This window comes from Notechis scutatus, chromosome 11 (genome assembly GCF_049901735.1).
Source record: "Notechis scutatus isolate UNSWTSFEM ecotype Mainland chromosome 11, rNotScu1.2, whole genome shotgun sequence".
Lineage (NCBI taxonomy): Eukaryota > Metazoa > Chordata > Lepidosauria > Squamata > Elapidae > Notechis > Notechis scutatus.
In genome coordinates this window covers 7,963,332-7,987,342 of record NC_142019.1, presented here as the reverse complement: position 1 = coordinate 7,987,342, position 24,011 = coordinate 7,963,332, and the positions used below count along the sequence as shown (strand labels likewise).

Genomic DNA, 24,011 nt, shown 5'->3' with positions numbered 1-24,011 from the left:
AGATCTGGGCTTAAGTAGCAGGGCAGTTTCCCAACATGTATTCGCCTAGGGAATCATAGGATCACACACCCCACGGAACATCCGTTTAATGGGGGGAGAAATCTACCACAAAGACTCTGTCACGACCTTAATTGGATGGTGAAAAGATGGAAAGAGACATACCTTGTTAGTATTTATTCCATAGCTGCCCAATTCAAAGCTACTTCTAAATTTATATATATATATATATATATATATATATATATATATATATATATATATATATATATATGTGTGTGTGTGTGTGTGTGTGTGTGTGTGTGTATGTATGTATGTATGTATGTATGTATGTATGTATGTATGTATGGATTCAGCTTTGTTCGGAGTATTTTCCCCGTCATTGTAGTTGTGCTTTTAAAAGTTGTAGCAAGCGTTTGGCAGAATCTCATCTGCCATCATCAGGCTTCTGTATAGGCTTCTGTATAGGCTATCAGAAGCCTGATAATGGCAGATAGATTCGCCAAACGCTGCTGCTTTAAAAGCACAACTGTGACATGAAATACCGACGCTGGCCATACATGTATCCATGAAACTTAAGAATATATATATATATATATATATATATATATATATATATATATATATATATATATATATATATATATATATATATATATATATATATATATATATATATATATCTTTCTTTTCATATCGAAGTGGCGGAAGAGTTTATGTGTTGCTATAGTCAGAATATGTTTTTAATTCTGTTTTTGAAACTACCTTTCCCCCCCTTAGTTAGAGGATAATCATTCTTAAAGCCAGACTTTTAGGGACATCATAACTGGTTAAGAAGACTTTAGCATTTTAAACCACGCTGTACATGTCGTGTTTGCATGAAATGACGTTCCTTTCTAAAGTCGACTTGGAATTAAAATAGAAACCAGTGTAAGGGGTTGGTGGTTGCTTTTTTTTTTTTTTGGCTTTGGATTTTTTTGTGTTTTATTAATCAGGGTATCTGAGGGTTTGTTTGCACATTCCATTACCTAAGTAGGAAGGGGTGAAGCAATTCTCTTTCCTTGCTCTTTCAGGGTCTCAGGTGACAGAGAGAGAGAGAGAGAGAGAGAGAGTGCTGTGCAATGGGTAGGCTGGATTCGAAATCCCCACACAGCCGTTGTAGCACACTGGATGCCCGTGGGCCTCAGGCACTATCTCTCAGCCTAGCCTACCTCATAAAATCGTTGTGTGGGGGGCAGTGGTGGGAAGGATACTGCAAAATCCCCATTCCCTCCCCACCCCACTAACCTGCTTTCCAGCTCCGTTCTCCTGTGCAGGGCAACCAAAGAAGACCCAGCTGGTTAGCTGGGACTCAATGGGAGGCAGAGAATAGATGGGGGTCAGGGCCAGTCAGAGGTGGCATTTGCCGGTTCTCCAAACTACTCAAAATTTCCGCTACCGGTTCTCCAGAACTGGTCAGAACCTGCTGAATACCACTCTGCTCCCCTCTCCTGGGTTTCCTGCAAAATCCCCATTCCCTCCACACCTGACTAGCCTGCTTTCCAGCTCCGTTCTCCAGTGCAGGGCAACGAAAGAAGACCCAGCCAATCAGGTGGGACTCGGGAGGAGGAGAATAGATGGGGGCGGGGCCAGTCAGAGATGGTATTGCCGATTCTCCGAACTACTCACAATTTCCACTAACCGGTTCTCCAGAATTGGCCAGAACCTGCTGAGTACCACCTCTGGTGTGTGTGTTAGGGGTGTTTGTGGAACACAAAGTGGTACAGAAAATGAGTTGCACTGCCTTGGTCATCTTGGGAGTAAATTCGGGATAGAAACAGAGGCCGTATAAAATGAAAGTGTTGTACGAGGAGTGAGTGCAAAGCTGTTTGGGTGGGATCTGGTTTGACGACAAGATCATCGTCCGGTTACTTCAGACCCCTGTCTAAAATACTGTGGGGAATGAGAAAAGCTGGTGCATTGGCCCTTTTTTTCCATCTTTCTTTTGGCTGCATGCGTCGAGCCCGATTGGAAACCCTCCATTTTCCCAATGCTGACTGAAACCTAACCGAAAAGAAACAAGTAATTCACATTAAAATCAGCGGGCTGTATATTTGCTGTTTCTGTGAGCTGGATCCAAGGGGTACCAAATAGAGGCAGTCCTCGACTTACAACAGTTCATTTAGTGACCGAAGTTCCAACGACACCGAAATAAGTGGCTTACGGCCATTTTCTCCAGGCTTATGGCCGCCGCAGCTTCCCCTCATGTGATCACGTGATTTGCCTTCGGATGCTTGACAACAAGGGAGGGAGGATGGATGGATGGATGGATGGATGGAAGGAAGGAAGGAAGGAAGGAAGGAAGGAGAAAGGAAGGTGCATGGTGGCGTAGTGCTTAGAATGCCATATTACAGGCAAACTCTGCCCACAACCAGCAATTCGAGTCTCACCAGGCTCAAGGTTGATTCAGCCTTCTATATGTCCGAGATAGGTAAAATGAGGACCCAGATTGTTGGAGGCAAGAGGCTGACTCTGTAAACCAGTTAGAGTGGGCTGTAAAAGTACTATAAAGCGGTATATAAATCTTAAGTGCTATTGGTATTGCTGTTGGCAACCGGTTCACATTTGTGGCTGCTTGCGGCTTTAACCTGATTTACAAGCTTTGCCGAAAACTGGTGTTTCCTCCCCCCACCCTCTCTCCCTCCCCTTCCCCTCTCTTTTTCTTTTTTTCTTTTGGGTTTTCTCCAAAAATACTCCTTTCCCCAAGAAAAGATTTTTTTTTAACGGAATGGGCTGTTTTTAGAGTTTGCGACCTTTGGCTGGTGAATGGAAATTGGGAAAGCTTTTGAAGGTAGCGTACAGAAGTTCTTATTATTATTTAGAAAGGCAGATCCTTGAAGGTGGCTCCATGGGACTTCTCTGAATCCATGTACACAGGCCTAGGAAGAGGTGTAAATATTTCTAAGTGATTCCATGTTTCTAGGTTATTGACACTTCTGCCATTCCTGGAAACAGCTTGACAAATCACTCCCCTGAACTTTCCACTTGGAAAACAGCTCCGTGTGCTTTTTATGATGTGGGCAACCAGTTTTGCCTATTCTCCAAGGGTGTGCCCTGTAGAAATTACCACTGTTAGCTTGTGATGCAATGACGATCTAACACTTTGATGCAGTATTTATTGGTGAGACGTTTTTGAGTTTTGATTGGAATATGTGGTGTTGATTAACTTATGAATGGCTGCACTATAATAAATTGTATTTTACATACCGAGGATTGTTGGCTCTGGATTGTCTCTCTGGATTTCGAACAAGAACCATGCTTGCATCGTTAGGTCACGTGTACCTAGCCTAAAGACGGCTTTGGGTCTTATGAAGGACAATCCAGTGTATTGTACGTCTGTTTGGAAATAAAGGCCAGGTGGCTAGCTATACTTGGAAATGCTATCTCCAGTGAATTGGAGACTGACTCCTTTACTAAAATACCATGCAGTGTTTCATCCCTTGACTGAGTTAATAGATCTGAAATATTTGTTTAGTAGAGTAGAGTAGAGTAGAGTAGAGTATGGAATAGGAATAGGAATGGAACGGAACAGAACAAGAAATAGAGTAGAGTATAGAATAGGAATAGAACAGAAGAGAACAGAACAGAACAGAATAGAATAGAATAGAATAGAATAGAATAGAATAAGAAGTAAGAGTAGAGTATAGAATAGAATAGAACAGAACAGAACAGAATAAGAAGTAGAGTAGGAATAGGAATTAGAATAGAATAGAATAGAATAGAATAGAATAGAATAGAATAGAATAGAATAGAATAGAATAAGAAATATAGTAGAGTAGAGTAGGAATAGGAATAGAATAGGAATAGGAATAATAGGAAATAATAGAAATAGATCTGAAATATTTGTAGAGTAGAGTAGAGTAGAACATGAAATAATGGAAATAGAATATGCTCTATTTGGCCAAGTGTGATTAGACACACAAGGAGTTTGTCTCCAGTGCAGAAGCTGTCAGTGTACATGCAAAGCAACACACTAATAATAATATCATAATAATGAAGCCGGTAAGACTTAAGACCAAAGCATCTTGCAGTGGAACAAAGTAGCTATCATTTCGTACATGTGAACACGACCACCACACTGCACGAACAAAAAGGGAGGGCTTTGTGTTGGGAAGATGCTTCCACCTGCCTTGACTATGGATTATTTATTGCCGTGCAGATCCCTTGGAGGTGGCTTGCAGATGTTTGCTGCATGGTGGATCTTGATATTGTCTACCTTAAGATGATTAAGGACCTGGTGTCAAAAACATGTGAAGACTGGTTGCAGTATTTAGGTATGGCCAGTCTAGAGAAAAGAAGGACGAGGGATGACATGACAGCAGTATTCCAGTATTTGAGGGGCTACCCCAAAGAGGAGGGGGGTCAACTCATTTTCCAAAGCACCAGAAAGCGAGAAGCAATGAATGGAAACTAATCAAGGAGAGAAGCAACTTGGAATTAGGGAGAAACTTCCCAGCAGTAAGAACAATTTAACCAGTGGAACAGCTTGCCTCCAGAAGTTGTGCATGCTCTATCACTGGAGGTTTTTAAGAAGAGACTGGACAGCCACCTACCTGAAATGGTATAGGCCAGAATCGTCTTCTTGAGGGGTTGGACTAGAAGATCTCCAGGGTCCCTTCCAGCTCTATTCTGATTGTACTATCGATTGGAGACTAAACTCCTCACATTGAGATCCTTTGGAAGGAAAGCAAGATGTCAAGGAGATAGATGGTTTCTCTCTCTCTCTCTCTCTCTCTCCCTCTCTCTCCCTCCCTCCCTCCCTCTCTCCCTCCCTCTCTCCCCCTCCCTCTCTCTCTCTCCCTCCCTCTCTCTCCCCCTCCCTCCCTCTCTCTCTCTCTCTCTCTCTCCCTCCCTCTCCCTCCCTCCCTCTCTCCTCTCTCTCTCCCTCCCTCCCTCTCTCTCCCCCTCCCTCTCCCTCCCTCCCTCTCCCTCCCTCCCTCTCTCCCTCCCTCTCTCCCTCCTCTCCTCCCTCTCTCTCTCTCTCCCCCCTCCCTCCCTCCCTCCCTCCCTCCCTCTCCCTCCCTCTCTCCTCTCTCTCTCTCTCCCTCCCTCCCTCTCTCCCCTCCCTCCCTCCTCCCTCTCTCTCTCTCTCCCTCCCTCCTCTCTCCTCTCTCCCTCCCTCCCTCCCTCTCCCCTCCCCTCTCTCTCCCTCTCCCTCTCCCTCCCTCTCTCTCTCTCTCCCTCCCTCTCTCTCCCTCCCTCCCTCCCTCTCTCTCTCTCTCTCTCCCTCTCCCTCCCTCCCTCTCTCCTCTCTCCCTCCCTCCCTCTCTCTCCCCCTCCCTCTCCCTCCCTCCCTCTCTCCTCTCTCTCTCCCTCCCTCCCTCTCTCTCCCTCTCCCTCCCTCCCTCCCTCCTCCTCTCCCTCCCTCTCTCTCTCCCCTCCCTCCCTCTCTCTCTCTCCCCTCCCTCCCTCCCTCTCTCTCTCTCCCTCTCCCTCTCTCTCTCTCCCTCCCTCCCTCTCTCCCCCTCCCTCCCTCCCTCCCTCCCTCTCTCTCTCTCTCTCCCCCTCCCTCTCTCCTCTCTCTCTCTCCCTCCCTCCCTCTCTCCCCCCTCCCTCCCTCCCTCCCTCTCTCTCTCTCCCCCTCCCTCCCTCTCTCTCTCTCCCTCCCTCTCTCTCCTCTCTCTCTCCCTCCCTCCCTCTCTCCCCCTCCCTCCCTCCCTCCCTCTCTCTCTCTCTCCCTCCCTCCCTCTCTCCTCTCTCCCTCCCTCCCTCCTCTCCCCCTCCCTCTCTCTCCCTCCCTCTCCCTCCCTCCCTCTCTCCTCTCCCTCCCTCTCTCTCCCCTCCCTCCCTCCCTCCCTCTCTCTCTCCTCCCTCTCCTCTCCTCCCTCCCTCTCTCCTCTCTCTCTCCCTCCCTCCCTCCCTCTCTCTCCCCCTCCCTCTCCCTCCCTCCCTCTCCCTCCCTCCCTCCCTCCTCTCCCTCCCTCTCTCTCCCCCTCCCTCCCTCTCTCTCTCTCTCCCCTCCCTCCCTCTCTCTCTCCCTCCCTCCCTCTCTTCCTCTCTCCCTCTCTCTCTTTCTCTCTTTAAAAAAAGGATTCTCAAGTTATTCCCCTGTGGGTGACTTACAACATCTTTGAGATTCACCCAAGGACCGCCATGCCAGCTTAACTGTAACGAGGAGAGGTTTTATCACTCCAGCAACGGCTGGGAGATGTTAGGAAGGTGCTATAAATCACCCATAGAGAACTGGCCGCCTTCAGACCAAGAAATACTGGAGGATCAATATAGGAGCAGGTGGTGTCTCAGCAGAAAATTTTCTCTGGGCTTAAGAAGGAAATACACTGTGCCCAATGCAGGTATCTTCCTAAGGCACAGCAAGCTTGACAAAGGCTATATGGAATAAACATTAGATGATGAAGGTAGAAAATTTCAGGAGGGCTTTTTTTTTAAGAAAAAAACATGGTTTTTTGGGAAGTCTGGGGCTGCTTCCGTGCAAAGCGGATCTCTTCCATAGCTTCAATTTTGCACTTTTGATTACATATTGTCCCGTGCAGCTGAAATGTGAATTTAGGAGAACTCACAGCCAGGTTATGGATCGGCTAGCCCAAATTTCATCACTCCAGCCTCACATCCCAGGACAGAAAGATTGGATGCAAAAAAAAAACAAATTAAAAAAAAAACCCCAAACCTTTCCCAAGGGTATGAATAATTGAAAAACAAAGGAGAAAACTGAGCAATTTTTCACATCTTTACATCCCAACATCTGGCACCCTTCAAGCGAGATGAAAGTAAAGCTGTTTTATTATAAATCATCATTTATTGTAAATGATAAATGGGCGTTTGAAACCAGCTTTTCCAATTCTCTCCCCTCTCCCGTCCCTTTTCTCCAAACCAGCAATTTATTTCAATAATACTGAAATGCAAGGAACAGCTTCGGCTTTTATTAAAAATGTTGACATTGCTGATGAAAACTTGTAGGGCGAGGGGGGGGTTGTGGGGTGGGAAGGATCCATCTATGGAGAGCTGCGATCGAAGAAAGAAAGAAAGAAAGAAAGAAAAAGCAGTAGCCATCCTTGAAAACGCTGACTTTGGAGAATGATGCCGGAAGGGGGTTAAAACAAAAACAAAAAAACCACCCAGTTAGCTTTCCAAATCTTTTCATTTCTTTCAAAGGCTTCCAAACCATTCCTTGAAATCTAAACCCTTCCAAAACAATGTACAAATATGGTAATACTTTTTTGTTTTAAAAAAAGCAGACAACGAAATTGTGGCATGAAAAAAAAAAAAGCCATTCAAATATCAAACCGGAAGATCGTCCAAATTGCTAGTCCATATTTTCTGTCCAGATAGATGACTTGATGTACAAAGAAATAAGAATTTCTTAGAACAAGGAAGGAAGGAAGGAAGGAAGGAAGGAAGGAAGGAAGGAAGGAAGGAAGGAAGGAAAGAAAGAAAGAAAGAAAGAAAGAAAGAAAGAAAGAAAGAAAGAAAGAAAGAAAGAAAGAAAGAAAGAAAGAAAAAGCTTGGAAATGTGATGCATCTAATTTCAGTATCAATGCAATTATTTGAATGACAAAACAACCAGCATATTAAAACCTTCAATAACAAGAGAGATAGTATTGTGTATGCCAGAGACCCTTAAGTGTTTTACATCCAGATTTATCTCTCCTGGATTTATTATGAACTGAATCGCAGTTTAATATTTCTGATATATATCAGTAGGTGAGCCTTATAAACTGCCATAATAATGGCGCATTTGGGCGCTGCAATCCTAAAACACACTGGAAAAGATGGGGAAAAAACCTGAATAATACAAGGAAGCCCAAACTCTGCATTTAAAAAAATGGTATTGTGGTTCTGGCCACGAACTCCTGACTTCGGGGGCATTTCTGGCCAATCCTAAGGAGGAATTCTGGGAGTTGAAGTCCACAAGTCTTAAACATGCCAAGTTTGAAGACCCTTGCATGAAATCAATTCAGCTCCCTGGATTTAATATCTGTGTCCGTGGTGGGATTCAAATTTTTTTTACTACCGGTTCTGTGGGCGTGGGTGTGGTGTGGCTTGGTGGGCGTGGCAGGGGAAGGATACTGCAAAATCCCCATTCCACACTAACCTGCTTTCCAGCTCTGCTCTCCTGTGCAGGGCAACCAAAGAAGACCCAGCCGATCAGCTGGGACTCAATGGGAGGCAGAGAATAAATGGGAGCAGGGCCAGTCAGAGGTGGGATTTGCCGGTTCTCCAAACTACTCAAAATTTCCAGTACCGGTTCTCCAGAACTGGTCAGAACCTGCTGAATACCACCTGTGGATCTGTGTAGCTAAATAGGCTTCAATCAGACAAATGTTACGGCTACAAACCAGCATAGCTTAACCTCACCTGGGGACCGAAATTAACAATGCACAATCTGTTGGGCCCACCATGGTCTCTGTTCACCTAAAGATTATGTCAAAACAGTCATATCCTGGCTTGAAATAAAAGCAGAATTGTCACACATCTCAGGTGAAATGGTCTTGTTTGCGCAATGCAACCCATGTCATTTGATTCCTGAATTAACCCACATTCGGGTTTTGCAGAATGCCATCGGCCCACCTTATCCAGCGCAGCAAGAACTTGTCAACATGCCAGGCCACTAACTAAATGGACACGTGCACGTATGTTAAACAAGGGAAGTGCAAGGGAAGAGAGCAAGTCTGTGCCTCAGCGTGCAAATGTCTGTGCTGTGTCATGGCATCGCGTACCGTTTTGACATCATTGTGGCTTGCTACACAACCAAGATTAAAATTAGGGATCCCTGGTGCTCTCTGATTGTTTTCTTGCAGACGTTTCATTACTCAAACTAACATCTGTACTGATGTTATTCCCTAGTTGGGTAGTGAAACGTCTGCAAGAAAACAACCAAGCTCCAAGAACACCAAGGATCCCTTCATTTCACCTCTGAGCTACAAATATTCTTTTAAAGTTAACATTAACCTAATGTAGTGTGTTGCTGGGCTTACTAAGTAACTGGGTTTACTAAGCTGTGGACAACAAATTAAGGGTGTTTCGGTGTGGTGTGTGTAGAACAAACCAGCTATCTTGAGTTTAGTTAGACCAGAAACCCACCGTTTTCAGGAAAGAACAATTGGGGGTGACAGACTGTGGTACAAAAATTATGAAGCTAAAAAGTTTTAGGGTTTTTCCAGATAAGTTTTATGGTAATGGGATGTCTAAGCTGCTATTTCTTCTTTTCTGTCATCCTCTGTAGCTGAAGGGGGCAATTGAATTGACAGCAGTGTGTTTTTAGCAACAACCAACAAAGCACTTCAGTTTCCTCTTCTGCCTGGCATTTCCTTAGAAGTAAAATTACCTGCATCGATTTATCGGTTAGCTTTTCATAATCCTTGGTCAACAAAGAGAGGATTTCCCCCCCCTCTTTATTTTGGGTACAAATAAAGCAAAAAAGCAAAATAAAAAGATAACAAAAACCACCCACCCACCCCAATAAAACCTAAATTGAATAAGGAACACCTCAAATGTGGACTTATCTCCAAGATCAGAAAAACTCCAGCTTGAAGTCCTGCTGAGATAACAGCTTATTTGGTTTGAGCCAATCCTGTTGTGTGAATTCAATCATTGTGGTTTAACATGAAGTGTGAATGCTATTAACCAGCTTATGCAAAAATCACAGTTAAGCGGTTTAGGGATCAGATGTTCCAGCAAGTTCAGGAGATCAAGGAATATCTGAAGGATCTAGTAACCAAACTCTTTAAGAGGGAGGAATGGCTAAAATAATTACCCAGGGGGTTTATTCTGCCAGTGAGAAGAGCCAGGAGACCTACAACATTATGGTAGCCTTTGGATATAACAGGTTGTTACATAAGAGGGGATCCACTCATCTCCCAAAGCACCAGAAAGCAAGACAAGAAACAATGGATGGAAACTAATCAAGGAGAGAAGCAACTTGGAATTAAGGAGAAACTTTCCAACAGTGAGGACAATTATTAACCAGTGGAACAGCTTGCCACCAGAAGTTGTGGCTGCTTCCTCACTGGAGGTTTTTAAGAAGAGACTGGACAGTCCCTTTTGTCTGAAATGGTAGAGAGTCTCCTGTATTGATTATACTATTGTACATATGAGTGGATCTTCTCAGTTGGCCCAGAACTGATGGATAAACCCAAGAAGTAGGCTTAGATGGAATAAGCAGGAAACTCTTGATCAAATGCAGGCTAGTAGGGACTCGGGAAGAAATCCGTGATTATTTCAGCTAAGGGCCAGTGGAACAGCCTGCCACATGAAGCTGTGAAGTCTCCTTCACTGCTTATTTCGGGTGGAGAAGGATCCCTGAGCAGATGACCCATAAGAAGAAACCTCGACGGGTTTTTGTGATAAACTCACCCCTGACAGGCTCCTCCTCATGCAAAAACCCATCCTCCTGCAGTCCATTCAAGCCAATTTACCAAGGCTGTGTGTCCGGATGGCTCAGGAACGCAGCTGTAACAGCCCCGGGGTTTCCCCGATTCCCTGACTTCTGACTGCACCAAGAACCCCCCCAAATGTGGATTTGCAGCTCACGGTTTCCTTCTACTCCCAATCCGCTTCCTCCCACCGCTTTTGCGGGCTGCAACCCCTCCTTTCCACCCAGCCCAAATGCCGCAACTGATGCAGAGCAGAGTTTCCAGTCCAAAACTCCAACCCACCCTGACAATAAAAACCCACCCTAAAAAAACCCAGGTTTAATACGTACCCTTCCCATGCCTAGGCAACCCATTCAAGACGCAACTCTTATCATGCATATGTTCTTTTTTTTTCCCCATAGGGTGGAAAAAACTTAGATGGCATTACATTTTTTAAAAAACAAAAAAAAAATAGAAATCTTTATTGGCCAAGTGTGATTGGAGCCACAAGGAATTTGTCTTTGGTTGCAAAGTGCCCATAAAAAATATTACATAAAATAAAATAAAAAAATAAGACAGGGATCTCACTACCAACCCCCAGCAAAAAAAAAAAAATAATAGAAAGAAAATCTGGCTTGGAGGAGACAGAGAGAAAAAAAACAAAACCCGCAGCGCAACCCAGCTGCAAAACGCGCGTGAGAACGCAGACAAGCGCGTGGGTTGCTCCCCCATTTCTTCCTCCCCCCAGTTTTCCGGGGCGGCCCTTCCAACAGTCGCGTCCTCCCCCCTCCCCTTTCCCCCAGCCCTTCCCCCTCCTCCGGCGAGAAGAGGCGGAGCCGCCGAAGCCGGGCCGACACGTGGGCAAACGGGGGCGGAGGCGGCTTCTTAGGCAGCGGCAGGCGCCGGTACTGGGCCTTGTTGGATCGCCGCCGCCGCCGCCGCCGCCGCCTCCTCTTCCTCCGCCCGCCCCGAAGCGCAGCCGCCGCCGCCGCCGCCGCCAGCCCCGGAGCCGGCCCAGGGAGAGCGAGGCGAACCATGCCGGGCGCGCTCCGCGAAGAGACGGCGCAGCTGCTGGGCGACTACGTGCAGCACCGGCTGGGGGCGCGGCGCCGCTGCCTCCGCCGAGCCGCACGGCCGAGACGCTGCGCCGGGTGGCCGACGAGCTGGAGAGCCGCGAGCGCCTCTTCTTCCGCAACGCCTGCAGCGCCGCCGCTTTGCCCGAGCCCGGCGAAGCGGCGGTGGTTTTGCTGGGCCGGGTGGCCACGCAGATGGAAGCCGAAGGCGGCCTGAACTGGGGCCGGGTGGTGGCGCTGGTCGTGTTCGCCGGCAACCTGGCGGCGGCGTTGGCCGAGCGGGGCGGCCCGGATCACAGCGGCGCGCTGGTCGAGGCGCTGGCCGCCTACCTGGCCGAGGAACGGCGGGACTGGCTGGAGGCGCACGGCGGCTGGGTAAGCGCGGCCCCTCGGCGCCCCCCCTTTCCCGGCCGAGCCTTGCCTGCCAGCCCGGCTCCCTCCCGTCTCCTCTCCCCCGCCCGGCTCGGCGGAAGGGGGCTGCGGCTCCTGCGGTCTCCCCGCTTCTGCAACCCCCGCCCCTCAAGCCGCCTTGCAGCCCCGCTTCCCGGGCTGCTTTTGGAGCCTGCGCTGGCGGTGGGGGGACCCCCCGGGATCCTCTGGCCGGGCCCCGATGCCCTTTTTTCCCCTCTCTCCCTCCCACCCCCGCCGGCCCTTCTTTCCTTCCTCCTCCTGCATCCGTCCCCGAGGCCGCGGCGCTTGACCTTGGCGCAGAGGCTTTTCGCCGGCTGCTTTTTAAAGATGCGCGCTTGGGCGCCTGGACGCCGAGGCTTCTCTCCAACGCCCCCCCGCGTCCAGGCCCCGCACCCTCCCCCAGGCGCTGTGCTGAGCTGGCGGGTCCCCCCGCTTTCCTCGCCAGACCCCCCTCCTCTTCCTTCTCTCACGCCCCCCTCTCCAAGCCCCGATGCGGAGCCCGAAGGAGGCGGCAGAATTGCAGAGGAAGAAGCGGGGCGGGCGAGGAAGAAGGGGGAGCGGGTGGGAGGGTCGGCTGACGGCTGGGGGCAGCGGAGAGGCCCGGCGGAATGTCTTTTACCCATATAAGGGAAGCAACCGCGGACAAACCGTGAGAAGTTGCCTTAGAAAGCGCTTTTCTTGGAATCTGGGATCGGCCTCCCCTCCTCCCTCTCTCTCTTTCTCTCTCCTTCCTTCCCTCCTTCCTTCCCTCCAGTAGAGCTTCTCTCTCTCTCTCTCTCTCTCTCTCTCTCTCTCTCTCTCTCTCTTCCTCCCTTCCCTCCTTCCTTCCCTCCAGTAGAGCTTCTCTCTCTCTCCTCCTTCCTTCCTTCCCTCCGGTAGAGCTTCTCTCTCTCTCTCTCCTTCCTTCCCTCCAGTAGAGCTTCTCTCTCTCTCTCTCTCTCTCTCTCTCTCTCTCTCTCTCTCTCTCTCTCTCTCTCTCCTTCTCTCTCCTTCCTTCCTTCCCTCCTTCCTTCCCTCCAGTAGAGCTTCTCTCTCTCTCTCTCCCTTTTCCTCCCTTGCTTTTTTTGCTGCGGGGCCGCCTCTTTGAGCCCGTATTATTGATGCAGCGCACATAGTACGCTGCAAAAGTGAGCTTTTGCCTTCAGGTTGGGGGCTGGGGTGGGGAGGGGCTGCTTTCTGGGACGAGCTGTGCCCCGCAGGCTGGCAGCTGATGGAGCTTCCAGACCCCCACCCCGCCTGCTCTTGAAGCAGCCTGTGCCAAGGAAACCTGCAAAAGTGGGGAAGGGGCTTCTAAAGAAAGGGGCCCTGAAAAAGTCCGCAGAGTTGCCCCCCCTTTCGCTCAGGTGCCCCCCCAATTAACCAATTTCTAAAGCTCTTCCTCCAAAGGCCACCCAAATCTGCCTAGGATGTAGAATTAGCTTAAGGTTTCTTTGCCTTTTTCTCTTGAAGGGGGGTTCCTTCATCTTTAAGGAACCCCCTGCGCCCCCCAGCATACCGTAAGCACAATTTTACGCTACTCTCTGGTGTGGCTTCCCCCTCCCCCGCCGTATTGTGTAAGTCATGTGATTCCTTTGCATCTGGCTTCAGTGCATTCCAGCTATTGTGGTCTTCACTGCAGCTCTCGGTCTAATGTGCTGTGTGGGAAACCAGCCTGCCAGAACCTGGTTAGATCGGAGTTAAGAAAACCTGGCTTAATGCAAACATGTGAACCTTGCCTCCCCTTGTTGCTTTTTTTTTTTTTACCCCAGAAGGACAGGGCCTTGTGAACTCTTTTCTCTGAAAATTGGGATAAATGCAGGATGCTTCTCAGTTCTGGCCAGGTAGAGGCCACACCTGGACAGATTCTTCCAAGTCTAGATTGCTTGCCAACAGACGTATACTTTGTCCAGCATTTCAAAATATTTACTTAACAAGAGGAATAGGTAGGCTTCCTGTGAATTTCAGTTCACAGCCTGGTAATGAGACATCTGTTTAGTTTTATGCTAGTCCAGCCTGACTGGGGGGGAAAAAACAGATGATATTCTTCACACTAGAAACCTTGAGATCTTATGAATCAAGCACAGGTAGTCCTGGATTTAACAACTGTTCCATTTAGCGACTGTTTAAAGTTACAAACGGCCACCGAAAAAAATGACTTACGACCATTTTTCCACACTTACTGGCCTCCCTGTGGCCATGTCATTTGCATTTGGATGCCTTGACCAACTGTCTTCACTTTTATGACAGTTTGCAGTGTCCCAGAATTCCCCTTGGAAACCACCTGACCAGCAAAATCGAGGCAGAGACCAGATTAACAACCCTGTGAACTAATTTAACAAGGGCAGCGATTCTCTTATTATTATTACCTTTATTGTCAGAGTACAACATGTGTACAATGAGATGGGCTGAGCCACCCTTCATTGCACCTTCGTTGGAAAGAAAAGGGGCACAAAACTGACTGAGCAATAACATATATTTGGGGCTCGGTGGTAAATTGAGGACTACTTGTCGGGATTAACCATGGTTTGCAAAATAAAAAATTGAGCATGTTAAACTGTGAAACGATGGTTTGCAAGCCCCCTGGCAGGAGATGCACATATGTTACGGCAAAACTGCAGAAGTCGTTTGATGACTTTTAGCACAATGTGTGAATTGGAAGCCAGTGCCCAGTTAAATAGGAGGAAGGTGGGTATAATCCCAGAGTTTGGTACAACGCACCATGGCAACTGGGGGTGTGAGTGCGTTTCTGCATCAGATGATTGTAGTAGCTGTCCTAGACCTGACCACTGAACCAAAGAGTTGCTTTCCTTCGCTGCAAGACAGGCTCATATATAACCGACACACTGTTGGAAAGAATTCTCCTTGAACCAGGAGACAGGAAAATGCAGCTTAGATCCTTTACGTAGAATTTGCAGGTCTCTCGTTTGATTGGCCTTTTTTTTTTTTTTTTAAATTAAGCTAGCCTAGATGGCATCTGGAAGTCTTGAGTTCTAGGCAAGTGGATTCTTTCTCTAATGGTACTGATAGAAATATAGTTTGGTGTTGTTGATTTTTTTTGCCCTGAATGTTGGAGGAATGAAAGCTTGGTTGTTCTTTTTTGTTTATGCAGAAGAAAGCCTTCCTTAAGACTTGCAGATATTTTTCTCAAGCCAAAATTTTGGGAACAGGGAAACATCCAGGGAGCCTTCCAGGGTGGTCTGGTCCATCTTCTGGACTAGCTCAGATTTCAGAGAGAGGGCCAAGAGCGGATCCTTACCAAAATGCAGTAAAAATGGAGGACAAGAAGGGAGTAGTAGAAACGATGCTACGTAGAAAAAAAATGTGGCTGGATCAAAAAGGATGGTTGTGTTTGTATCCTCTTAAGATACAGATGTATCTTTACTTCTTAAGTAAAGAAGAGGGTTCAATCCAAAGCCTTGGGATTGAAGTTGTGTTTCCAATAGTCTATTTTTGGAGGGGTCCTTGGTGCTCTCTGAATTTGGTTGTTTCCTTGCAGACGTTTCATTACCCAACTAGGTAATATCATCAGGGCTAGAAGGGAGTGGGGTTTGCGGAAGGGAGGAGAAAGGAAAGGGGGAGGGGGAGGAGGACAATGACTCTGGGGTCCTTGGTGCTCTTTAAGTTTGGTGGTTTTCTTGCAGACTTTTGATGACCCAATTAGGTAACATCGTCAGCGCTAGAAGGGAATGGGTTAGTTTGTGCTAACCCTTCTAGCGCTGATGATGTTACCTAATTGGGTCATCAGAAGTCTGCAAGAAAACCACCAAACTCAGAGAGCACCAAGGACCCCCTCCAAAAACAGACTATATTGGAAACACAACTGCAATCATTTCAATCCTACAAATATTCTTCTTTATAGATAGTCCATAGATATTCTTCTTTATAGACAGAGATGGAGACATAAATGGGTGGCTTCTGTTTTATTATGAAACAATTCTCTGAAATAGACTAGGCTGATTGATTGATCCAAAGTTTCCAAGATAGCCACATGATGGTGCTTGCCTTGGAGATGAAAGAAGAAGTTGGGTACTTCCAAGTCAACATGTAGCATCATTGAGCTCCACCTCCCATGAGCTAATGTCTACTTGGGTGCTCCTTTCATGTGGTGGAAATCCATTGACCTCTGCAGAGTGGCGGACTTTCCATTTCAGACATAGGACTGTGGTGCACTGGCCATTAACATTACATGGTTTGGAAAGGAGTTGGCCAAGTGCATCGAGAAGGCTGTCTATGGCTACTGGTTGTAACTATACATGAAGTCCAGGCTCAGAGGAGAAAATATTTTTGAGTCCCAGCTAATGAGGAACAGGAGGCTGGAGTTTCATACCAGTTCTGCTTCACTGAAGATTGTGACTGGCTAACCTGGGAGTCTATAGTTCCTTCAGTGTAATGCAGCAGAGTTTGACTTGAGTTTCTGCTGGCCAGAAATTTTCTCATGAACTTCCCGTGAACCTTGCAGAACCTGTCAAGTTCAACCAAGGCGGTGTCTTCACATCATCTGTAAGGTTTAGAATACATTATTCATTGTAAACTGAGGCAAACGGGAATAGCTGGCAGTTCTGGTAGGTTCTCATGACTTACCCAGTGAAATTTTTTGCCTTGTTCCTTAAAGATTCGGTACTTGTATTGCCAAATCTCTCGGTCAAAACCGGTCCAAGAACTACAGTGCAGAAACCCTTCTGAACTTGAGTTTCCACAGCCTATAATAATGTTCTTTCCATCGGTTAGCTTCACACGCCGTGGCTCATTGACCGAGCCACGATTCAGCCTTAGCATAGTCTATAGCAAGGTTCTTCAAACTTGGCAAGTTTAAGACTTATGGACTTCAACTCCCAGATAAATTCCTGAGCTAACATGACCGGAGGAGGAATTCTGGGAGTTGAAGTCCACAAGTCTTCAAGCTGTCAAGTTTGAAGGCCCCTGGTCTACAATATTGCTGGCCAGCGGAGTGGCTCACTTCACATGGTCCACAACCCCAACCTTATGATGGTGGTGCCTTAATGGCAGGCTTAGAACCCACCCAGTTCCTGAGATTCAGGCACGGGCTGTTTCGAGAAAGCCTCTTAGGAACTCGAAAGCACTTCCAGGAACCGGGTCGTTCTTGCAGACTTTAATTGGACTTTCCCATCCACCTACTTGAAATAGACTACCGCAAAACAAAAGCCTTTGTTTTGTCTCTGATACAATCAGAACTAGAGTGAATTTTTTGCATTCTTAAGTACTTGGCACCTTTCCAGCCCCTTGCCAGATAGCTTGTGAAGTCTAGCCCATTTCTGTATCCTTCCTCGATAAGGAGATTGTTGCAGTGTTTGTTAGGAACCACTGGAGATACTCAGTAACCAGGTTGCTGGAGAGCTAGCTGCCAGCAAAACAGCCCTTGTATTTATTTTATTTTATTTTTTTAAGATGTGGATCAGCCCATCCCAACCTGTTGGGCTAGGCCGGCTAGGGAAGTTGTGAGTTGTACTCGGAACACACCTGCAGGTCAACTCAAGACAAGAAAGTTATCGCCAATAGCAGAAGAAACGTGTCCTTGGCTAATTTTTTAGGTCAGCAGCAACGAAAGGATAACTCCTTTTTTTCCTCCCTTGCATCTGGCCCAGCTGAAGGTTATAGAAATTCCCCTCTGTGTGTATATTACCAGCTCGTTCTCTTCCCCGCTACTCCCCAGTGTAGGATTTCTTGTAGCTCTGCAAAATCCAACCCCAGCCATTGTTGAATGGGTGCGGGTGTAAACCTTTGCCAGGAATGTGAATAATCAACTTCAAAGCAACTATTTCTCACACAGGACTACGGGGAAAGAATACATAGAAACCTTCATTCAGTTCTCGGTTTTCAAACGGGGGCAGGAGGGAGAAAGTAAGCCTATTCAAAGCCACCTCTTCTTCTTCTCTTGGAGGCAGTTTTCTATCTTCTCCCTCCCTTCCCCTCGGACCTTTGCGATCATATTCTGCATTTAACTGGTGCCCACAGGCTGCATCAAAGGTTTAAACTGGACAAAAGTGCATTTCTCCCCCCCCAACCCATGAAAGGTGAAATCAGAAACTGTTCCCAGGTAGGCCCAAAGATCGTCTTGTGAGGCAAGCCATAAGTCTGGTGGCCGTAAGATTTTTCCCACCTACACCATTTGAGGATGAGAACGTGTGTGTGAACTTGAGTGTCAATCATCATATCTGGCTAGAGGTGTCTGGAAGCCCAGTGTTTTTGTCTCCCCCACCCCCCCCCCAAGGCTGAGACATTTCCCTCGTGTGACTTCTGCATGGGATGGGGGCATGTGGTGTAGTTAAGAGCTTTACTGCAAGGAAACCCGCAATACATTATTTTCAAGAGGTTTAACTTCTCCAGGGTGTTTGAATTCTGCCAGGCACTTTTAAGGGGGCTGCTTTTCCCAGGAGTTGATAGTAGGGAGTCTGTTGTAGAAATCTGACACCTCCATTCCAAAAAAGGGGAAACATATTGGGGGCAAGGAGAACAAACAACAATTTGTGATACTGGCTTGTAGAGAAGATTGTGTGGGTTTCCTGTTTCGTGCCTTACGTGAAGGTGGACATCGTTATCCAGGTTGAGAGAGGAAAGTAATCCATGGGATCAGGAGCTTGGAAGGGGACAACTTGAAAGGAAAGGTTGAAGGTGTGGGAGATGTTTATTTAGCTTGGTGAAGGAAAGCTCGCTTGGTTTTAGAGATGAGAAGGATGACTGTCTAGAACAGGAGTGTCCAACCACGGCAACTGTAAGACTTGTGGACTTCAACTCCCAATGCTGGCTGGGGAATTCTGGGAGTTAGTCCACGTGTCTTAAAGTTGCCAAGATCGGACACCCCGATTTAGAAGATGAGGCAGATATTCCAGAAGACAGGTTGGAAAACAAGGGAGTTTTAATGACAAGGAAGTAAGTTTGGGTTGAACAAAAGAGAACATCCCAATAGAGCAAAAGGTTCATGAATGACCCAGACTATTTTGGAGATGCTGAATCTGCTTTGGAGACCATTCCAGAAGGCAAGTGGGAAAGAAGGAGTTTAAATCGCAAGGAAGTTTTGATGGGACACAGGAGAACATCATAATAGGGGGAAAGGTTCATGAATGAACCAGGCTATCTTGGAGACGGTGAATCTCCTTCGCTGCTGAAGGTTGAAGGGAGGATGGATGACTATCTTCTGAGGTTGCTACAATGGTGGATTTTTGCACTAGAGTTAGATGATTTACAACAGGGGTGTCCAACCTTGGCAACTTTAAGACTTGTGGACTTCAACTCCCAGAATTCCTCAGCCAGCTGGCTGAGGAATTCTGGGAGTTGAAATCCACAAGTCTTAAAGTTGCCAAGGTTGGACACCCCTGATTTACAAGAATCTTTCTCTTTGTTATGTTCTAATCTTCCCAAGAGTTGTGTGGGCTGTGGATTAAACAAAATGCTCCACCATTCTGTGGAACATGATTAACTTTTCATCTCCTGCAACATGGAAAATAACTATTTGGTGATAAGTTTGGCAGGTTTCTGGGGGCCACTTTGCATCCCTGGGCTTCAGATTGGACACCTTTGTCTTAGATCCACCTTCCCCATCTTTGGGCCTGCCGGAAGGTAGATCCTGAGACTAGGAATTCTGGGAATTGTAGTCCTCTCTGTGGCTTTGAGCAGTGTTGAGTTGGAGAAAGCTTCCTCGAATAAGTAGTGGTCTCCTTGATGTTGAGATCTGGAAGGAGTAGATGGTAATACAAGTCCAAATCCAGATTGTCCTCAATTTAGAGCAGTTCATTTAGTGACCAAAGTTACAACGGCTCCGAAAAAAGAGATAACCATTTTTTACACAACTGTTCCAGCATCCCCATGGTCACGCGATCAGAATTTGGACACTTGGCAACGGCTTCACCTTTATGACGGTTGCAGAGTTCTAGGATTTTGTGATTTCCCCTCTTGCGACCTTCAGACAACCAAAGTCAATTGGGAAACCAGATTCACTTAAATATCTGTGGAGATTCTCAAGTCATCCAGGTTCATGATTTCCCAAAGATGCTTCCCCCCCCCCCCCCAGAGTCAACTGGACTTTCTGGTTTATCTTTGAAGACATTTCGCTTCTCATCCAAGAAGCTTCTTCAGCTCTGATTGAATGGTGGAGAATTTATTTAGGTCGCAACTGAAGAAGCTTCTTGGATGAGAAGCAAAACTGCCTTCAAAGAAAAACCATAAAGTCCAGTGGCCTCTTGATTAACTTAACCACCAGTTTGACTAGCTTAGCCATTGCAGTGATTCACTGGGCAGCTGTGTCGAGAAAGGCCACAAAATAGAGCAAAACTCAACATAACAACTGTCTCGCTTAGCAGAAATGTTGGGCTCAATTGTTATAAGTTAAGGACCGTGCACACACACACACGTGTAGGTGAGAGTGGGTGTGTCTACGAGCCCTTTTTCCATCCAGAGCTTGTTTCCCAAATATTGGGTCAAAACTCTGCAAGCCTTTTGGCCTTAATGAATCCCTGCAAAGACAGATCATTAAGTGAAACTGATGGAAATAGACATTCTGTCTCGCTTAATTTCTTTTAGGGCCTCCATTTCCGTTCCCCGCTGCAGCCCTCTCTACTGTTTTCACCGCTCTTCCATTAACGCTTCCATTTTAGCAGAAGCCCAAGTGACAGCTATGTAATGGCAAGATGGGGTTTGGGATTCCCCTCCCACCCACCCTCTTTTTTTTTTTTTAAAGAGAAGAGGGAAAAATATTTATTCCATTCTCTACTTTTTTAGTTTGGGGGCATTGCCTATTTATTTTATTTTATTTGCTTCCGGAATTCCTCGGGCACCTTTGCCCCAGTAGTTCTGAATGGGCGACTCTGGGCATTTTGGGTTCTCCCAGCTCAAAAGAGGGTGAGTTGGCAACGCCTGGAAACTGCCCACCTGAATGCTAATGATCCGAGTGGCCGCTGCTGGCAGAATGCATCAGCTGACACCCAGGCTTCCCGTCTCTCCCCTGTTTGCCCAAATTAAAGTGGTAGAGAACAAAGTTCCGAAAAAAATTAAGGGTAGGACCGATTTGCATAGACATCTGTCAGATAGGAGTTCAAACACGGCCATCTGGACTCGTATCCCTTGTCATTCTTGATTATTCTCAATAAAGAGGCAGCCCCCTGCAGCTGCTGGTTCGTTTCTGGCACCCAAACAGGCTAAGGAATGGCGCAAGCATACACACACACACACACACACACTCACACCTAACAATGATGCTCGGTTTTGTGGGAATGGAATACCGTCTTCCTGAGTGCGGTTTGGGCAGCAGTGTTCTTAATGCGAGCACAATAGTGCAATCCTTTGTGTGTGTGTGTGTGTGTGTTTTCTTTCTCCTGTAGTTGATGGTACAGCCATCAACCCCTGTTGGCAAAGTCTGTCCCTGTTTTCTTGGTCAAAAAGATTTTTTTAAAAAATGCTTCTTCATATTCAGCTACTTCAGTGGGCTCCCGATCTCTTTCTTGCACTTGGTTTGGAAATGTATTGAGATAGCAAAGAGCTGACCTTGGAAGCACCTCTAATACCTTTAGCCATGTTGGTTCCAAATCTACAGTCCTTTATTTGTCGGCTCACTTGGGCAGCTCTTCATTTCCTTTCTAATTTAAGACTGGCATATCTCATTGTACGTCATTTCCCACTAGAAGTCTCTTTTGTACCAATATGAAGACTAATCTGCATTTTCTCACCTGGGGTCTCAACCATGACCATTGGACCAACTCTCACCATATGTTCTGCATATTATTCTCTGGATGGTATAAAGCAGACAGAGTAACTCCACAAAACATCCATAACAAAGTCTTTTTTATTGATACCTCAGGAATCCTCATAACTCACATTTGTGATGAAGTTCTTCTGAATGTCCAATCCTTTGCATATCCGTCTTCTAGTGTAGAAAGGTAAAAAGGTCTCAACCCCATGACGATTGAAGCATGGTATAGTATGGTGGTTACAGGCAAGAGTAAGGGAGCCTCCCCCAACCCAACAAGGGTCAATATAGTGACCAATCAGGTTTACAGATGTGGTCACGTGACATGGACTACATTTCCCAGGATACCTTTAACTACATTTACCATGATGCATTCCCTTAAGGGGACAGCTCACAATTCCTAAGTAACTACCCCAAATCCCATTAACTCTAAACTGTCTGGACAGCACACCATACTTAGCTATCATGGTGGCAGTGGTTGGCTCCTGCTGGTTTGGACTGGTTCTAGTGAACTGGTAGTTCCAACTATCAGTTGGCTTTACCCATTCACCTAGGGGTGGGATCCGGCGGCATAGCAACCGGTTTGGAGAGAGCACACACGCGCATCAGACGCTGCATGGTGTGCGCGCTACCGGCTCCAGCAAGCATTTACCTTCTCCAGCTGACGAAAGCAGCTGAGGATAAAAACGCAGCCACTAAAGAACAGCCTAAGGCCCGGGTGAGCAGGCCAAATAGCAGACCAAAACCTCGTCCCAGCGAACCAGTTCAGTGTCAGCTGCACTTCGGAGCTACCGGTTCTATACAACCAGACCGAACCGGTAGGATCCCATCCCTGCATCCACCCTCACCCTATCCCTATGCATGGTGGGATGGAGTTCTGGGCGCCGAAGTCCAGAACGTTTGATGGGGTTACAAATTGTGGGTATCCGCAAAACGATCTGAAACGCCCAGAAGCTCTTGAAGCTGACGGAGGTCGAACATCAGGTGAACCCGACTCACAAAGTTGTCTGCTGTCTCTTCTCTCTTCTAGGATGGCTTCTACCACTTCTTCAATAAGCACGGCTCGGATGCAGCTGACCAGAACAGCACTATCAGCAATGCAATTATGGCGGCAGCAGGATTCGGCCTAGCAGGATTGGCTTTTCTCTTGGTGGTGCGATAAGAACACACACACACACACACTCACACACACACACACACACATCCGCGGACTTAGACTGCAGGGAGATGGGATGGGTGGGCACGCTCCTTTCTTACAACCGCTAACGTCCCAGCGAAACGTCCATTCTATATTTCTACGACCGTCGAAGATAGAAGCCTATATATAAATATATATATTTTTAACTAGAGTTGGGGCAAAAATTAGTTGAGCACATCACCTCCCCCCTCCACCAGGCACAACCAGAGGGTCGGTGAATGCCTCTTTGCGCTCATCCTAAGAACTTGGGCATCTTCTGGATCTTGGCGTCAGGGCCGACCGTCACCAGTTGTTCCGGGAACCGTGAGAGTGCTGAGTGTTATTGCTACTTGTTCATGGTGGGCTTGTGATGGAACCAAGTGGAAGATGTGTTTGTTTTTCTTCTTTGTGTGCGTGTGTATGGTGGGGAGGGGAGGGGAAGGGAGGGGAAGGGGTGGGCCAGGCGGGATCATTGCCTTGTGAAATGTGAGCCAGTATTAATAAGAATGAAGAGCTTATTCTTCTTGGGGTGCAATGCAAACCATACCAAGGCCGCTCAATAACCTAAAACTCGCAAGTTCCATGTTGCACAGAGCATTATAGCTTACGTGTTTTTGTTATAATGACATAACTCTTAAGTTACACTACAAATCTGTGTCAAGAATGTTGATACCAAAACAGTAGAAGCTGCAGAACCAGTTCTTAACTGAAGTTGTTTAACTATTAAAAAGAAGAAAAACCTTTTTAAAATTGGTATATTTGGAAGTCCATTGAAGGCTGGGATTTCTGTGGATTTCCTGTCAAATTCAGAAACTTCATATAACTTAATATATTTTTGAAGTATTTATCATTGTATAATACTGGTAGCTGGTTAACATCTATTTTTGTTAAATTCCATTTTTTTAAAAGAAAAGCTCTCCAGTTGCTTTCTTCGCTGTACCTGTCTTATAACTTGTTTAACAGTTCTAGTTTTGGTAATTGATATAATGTGTATTGTACAAAATAGTCTTGGGAAGTGTTTTTGTGTCCTTTCCTTTAGCTTGTACAGTTTTAATATGTGAATAAACAACTGAATATTTTTATTTTAAACAAGTTCACGAGCAGACTTTATGTGGAATTCTTTTTTTTCCCCCTCTCTCTCTCAAAGACCCAACATGCCGAATGTGCCTTCAGGAAAAAGCTGCTCTTGTTTTTTGTTCATTTTTAATGCTTTTTTCCTCTGCTTGAGGGGAGATAAATGCTATCGCTTCCATGTTCCAGCGAGCAGGAGGCTGGACGCCATCTTTGCAAATGAAAGAATTCCTGCAAACGTTTCACATATGCTTATG

General features: G+C 46.6%; 2 protein-coding genes across 6 annotated transcripts in view; both read left to right on the top strand.

Moving 5' to 3' along the window:
• GNB5 (G protein subunit beta 5) overlaps nucleotides 1-9,403 on the top strand; it is a 35,622-nt gene extending 26,219 nt beyond the window's left edge. For 2 of the 5 annotated variants that reach the window (XM_087972896.1, XM_087972897.1), the window contains one exon: nucleotides 4,196-4,780. In XM_087972896.1, coding sequence (XP_087829022.1) covers nucleotides 4,196-4,450 — 255 coding nt within the window. In that variant the 3' untranslated portion in view covers nucleotides 4,451-4,780. Of the gene's footprint in view, nucleotides 1-2; nucleotides 260-4,195; nucleotides 4,781-9,217 lie in introns of those variants that run through there. The other 3 variants (XR_015750818.1, XM_087972895.1, XM_026684118.2) reach the window with 3 other exon arrangements.
• A 1,803-nt stretch (nucleotides 9,404-11,206) lies between these two features.
• On the top strand, nucleotides 11,207-23,776 carry BCL2L10 (BCL2 like 10). Its single transcript, XM_026684072.2, is given in 3 exon segments — nucleotides 11,207-11,444; nucleotides 11,447-11,794; nucleotides 22,537-23,776. Coding segments are annotated over 3 exon segments (543 nt in total). The 5' UTR covers nucleotides 11,207-11,381; the 3' UTR covers nucleotides 22,669-23,776.
• Nucleotides 23,777-24,011: the final 235 nt, after the last annotated feature.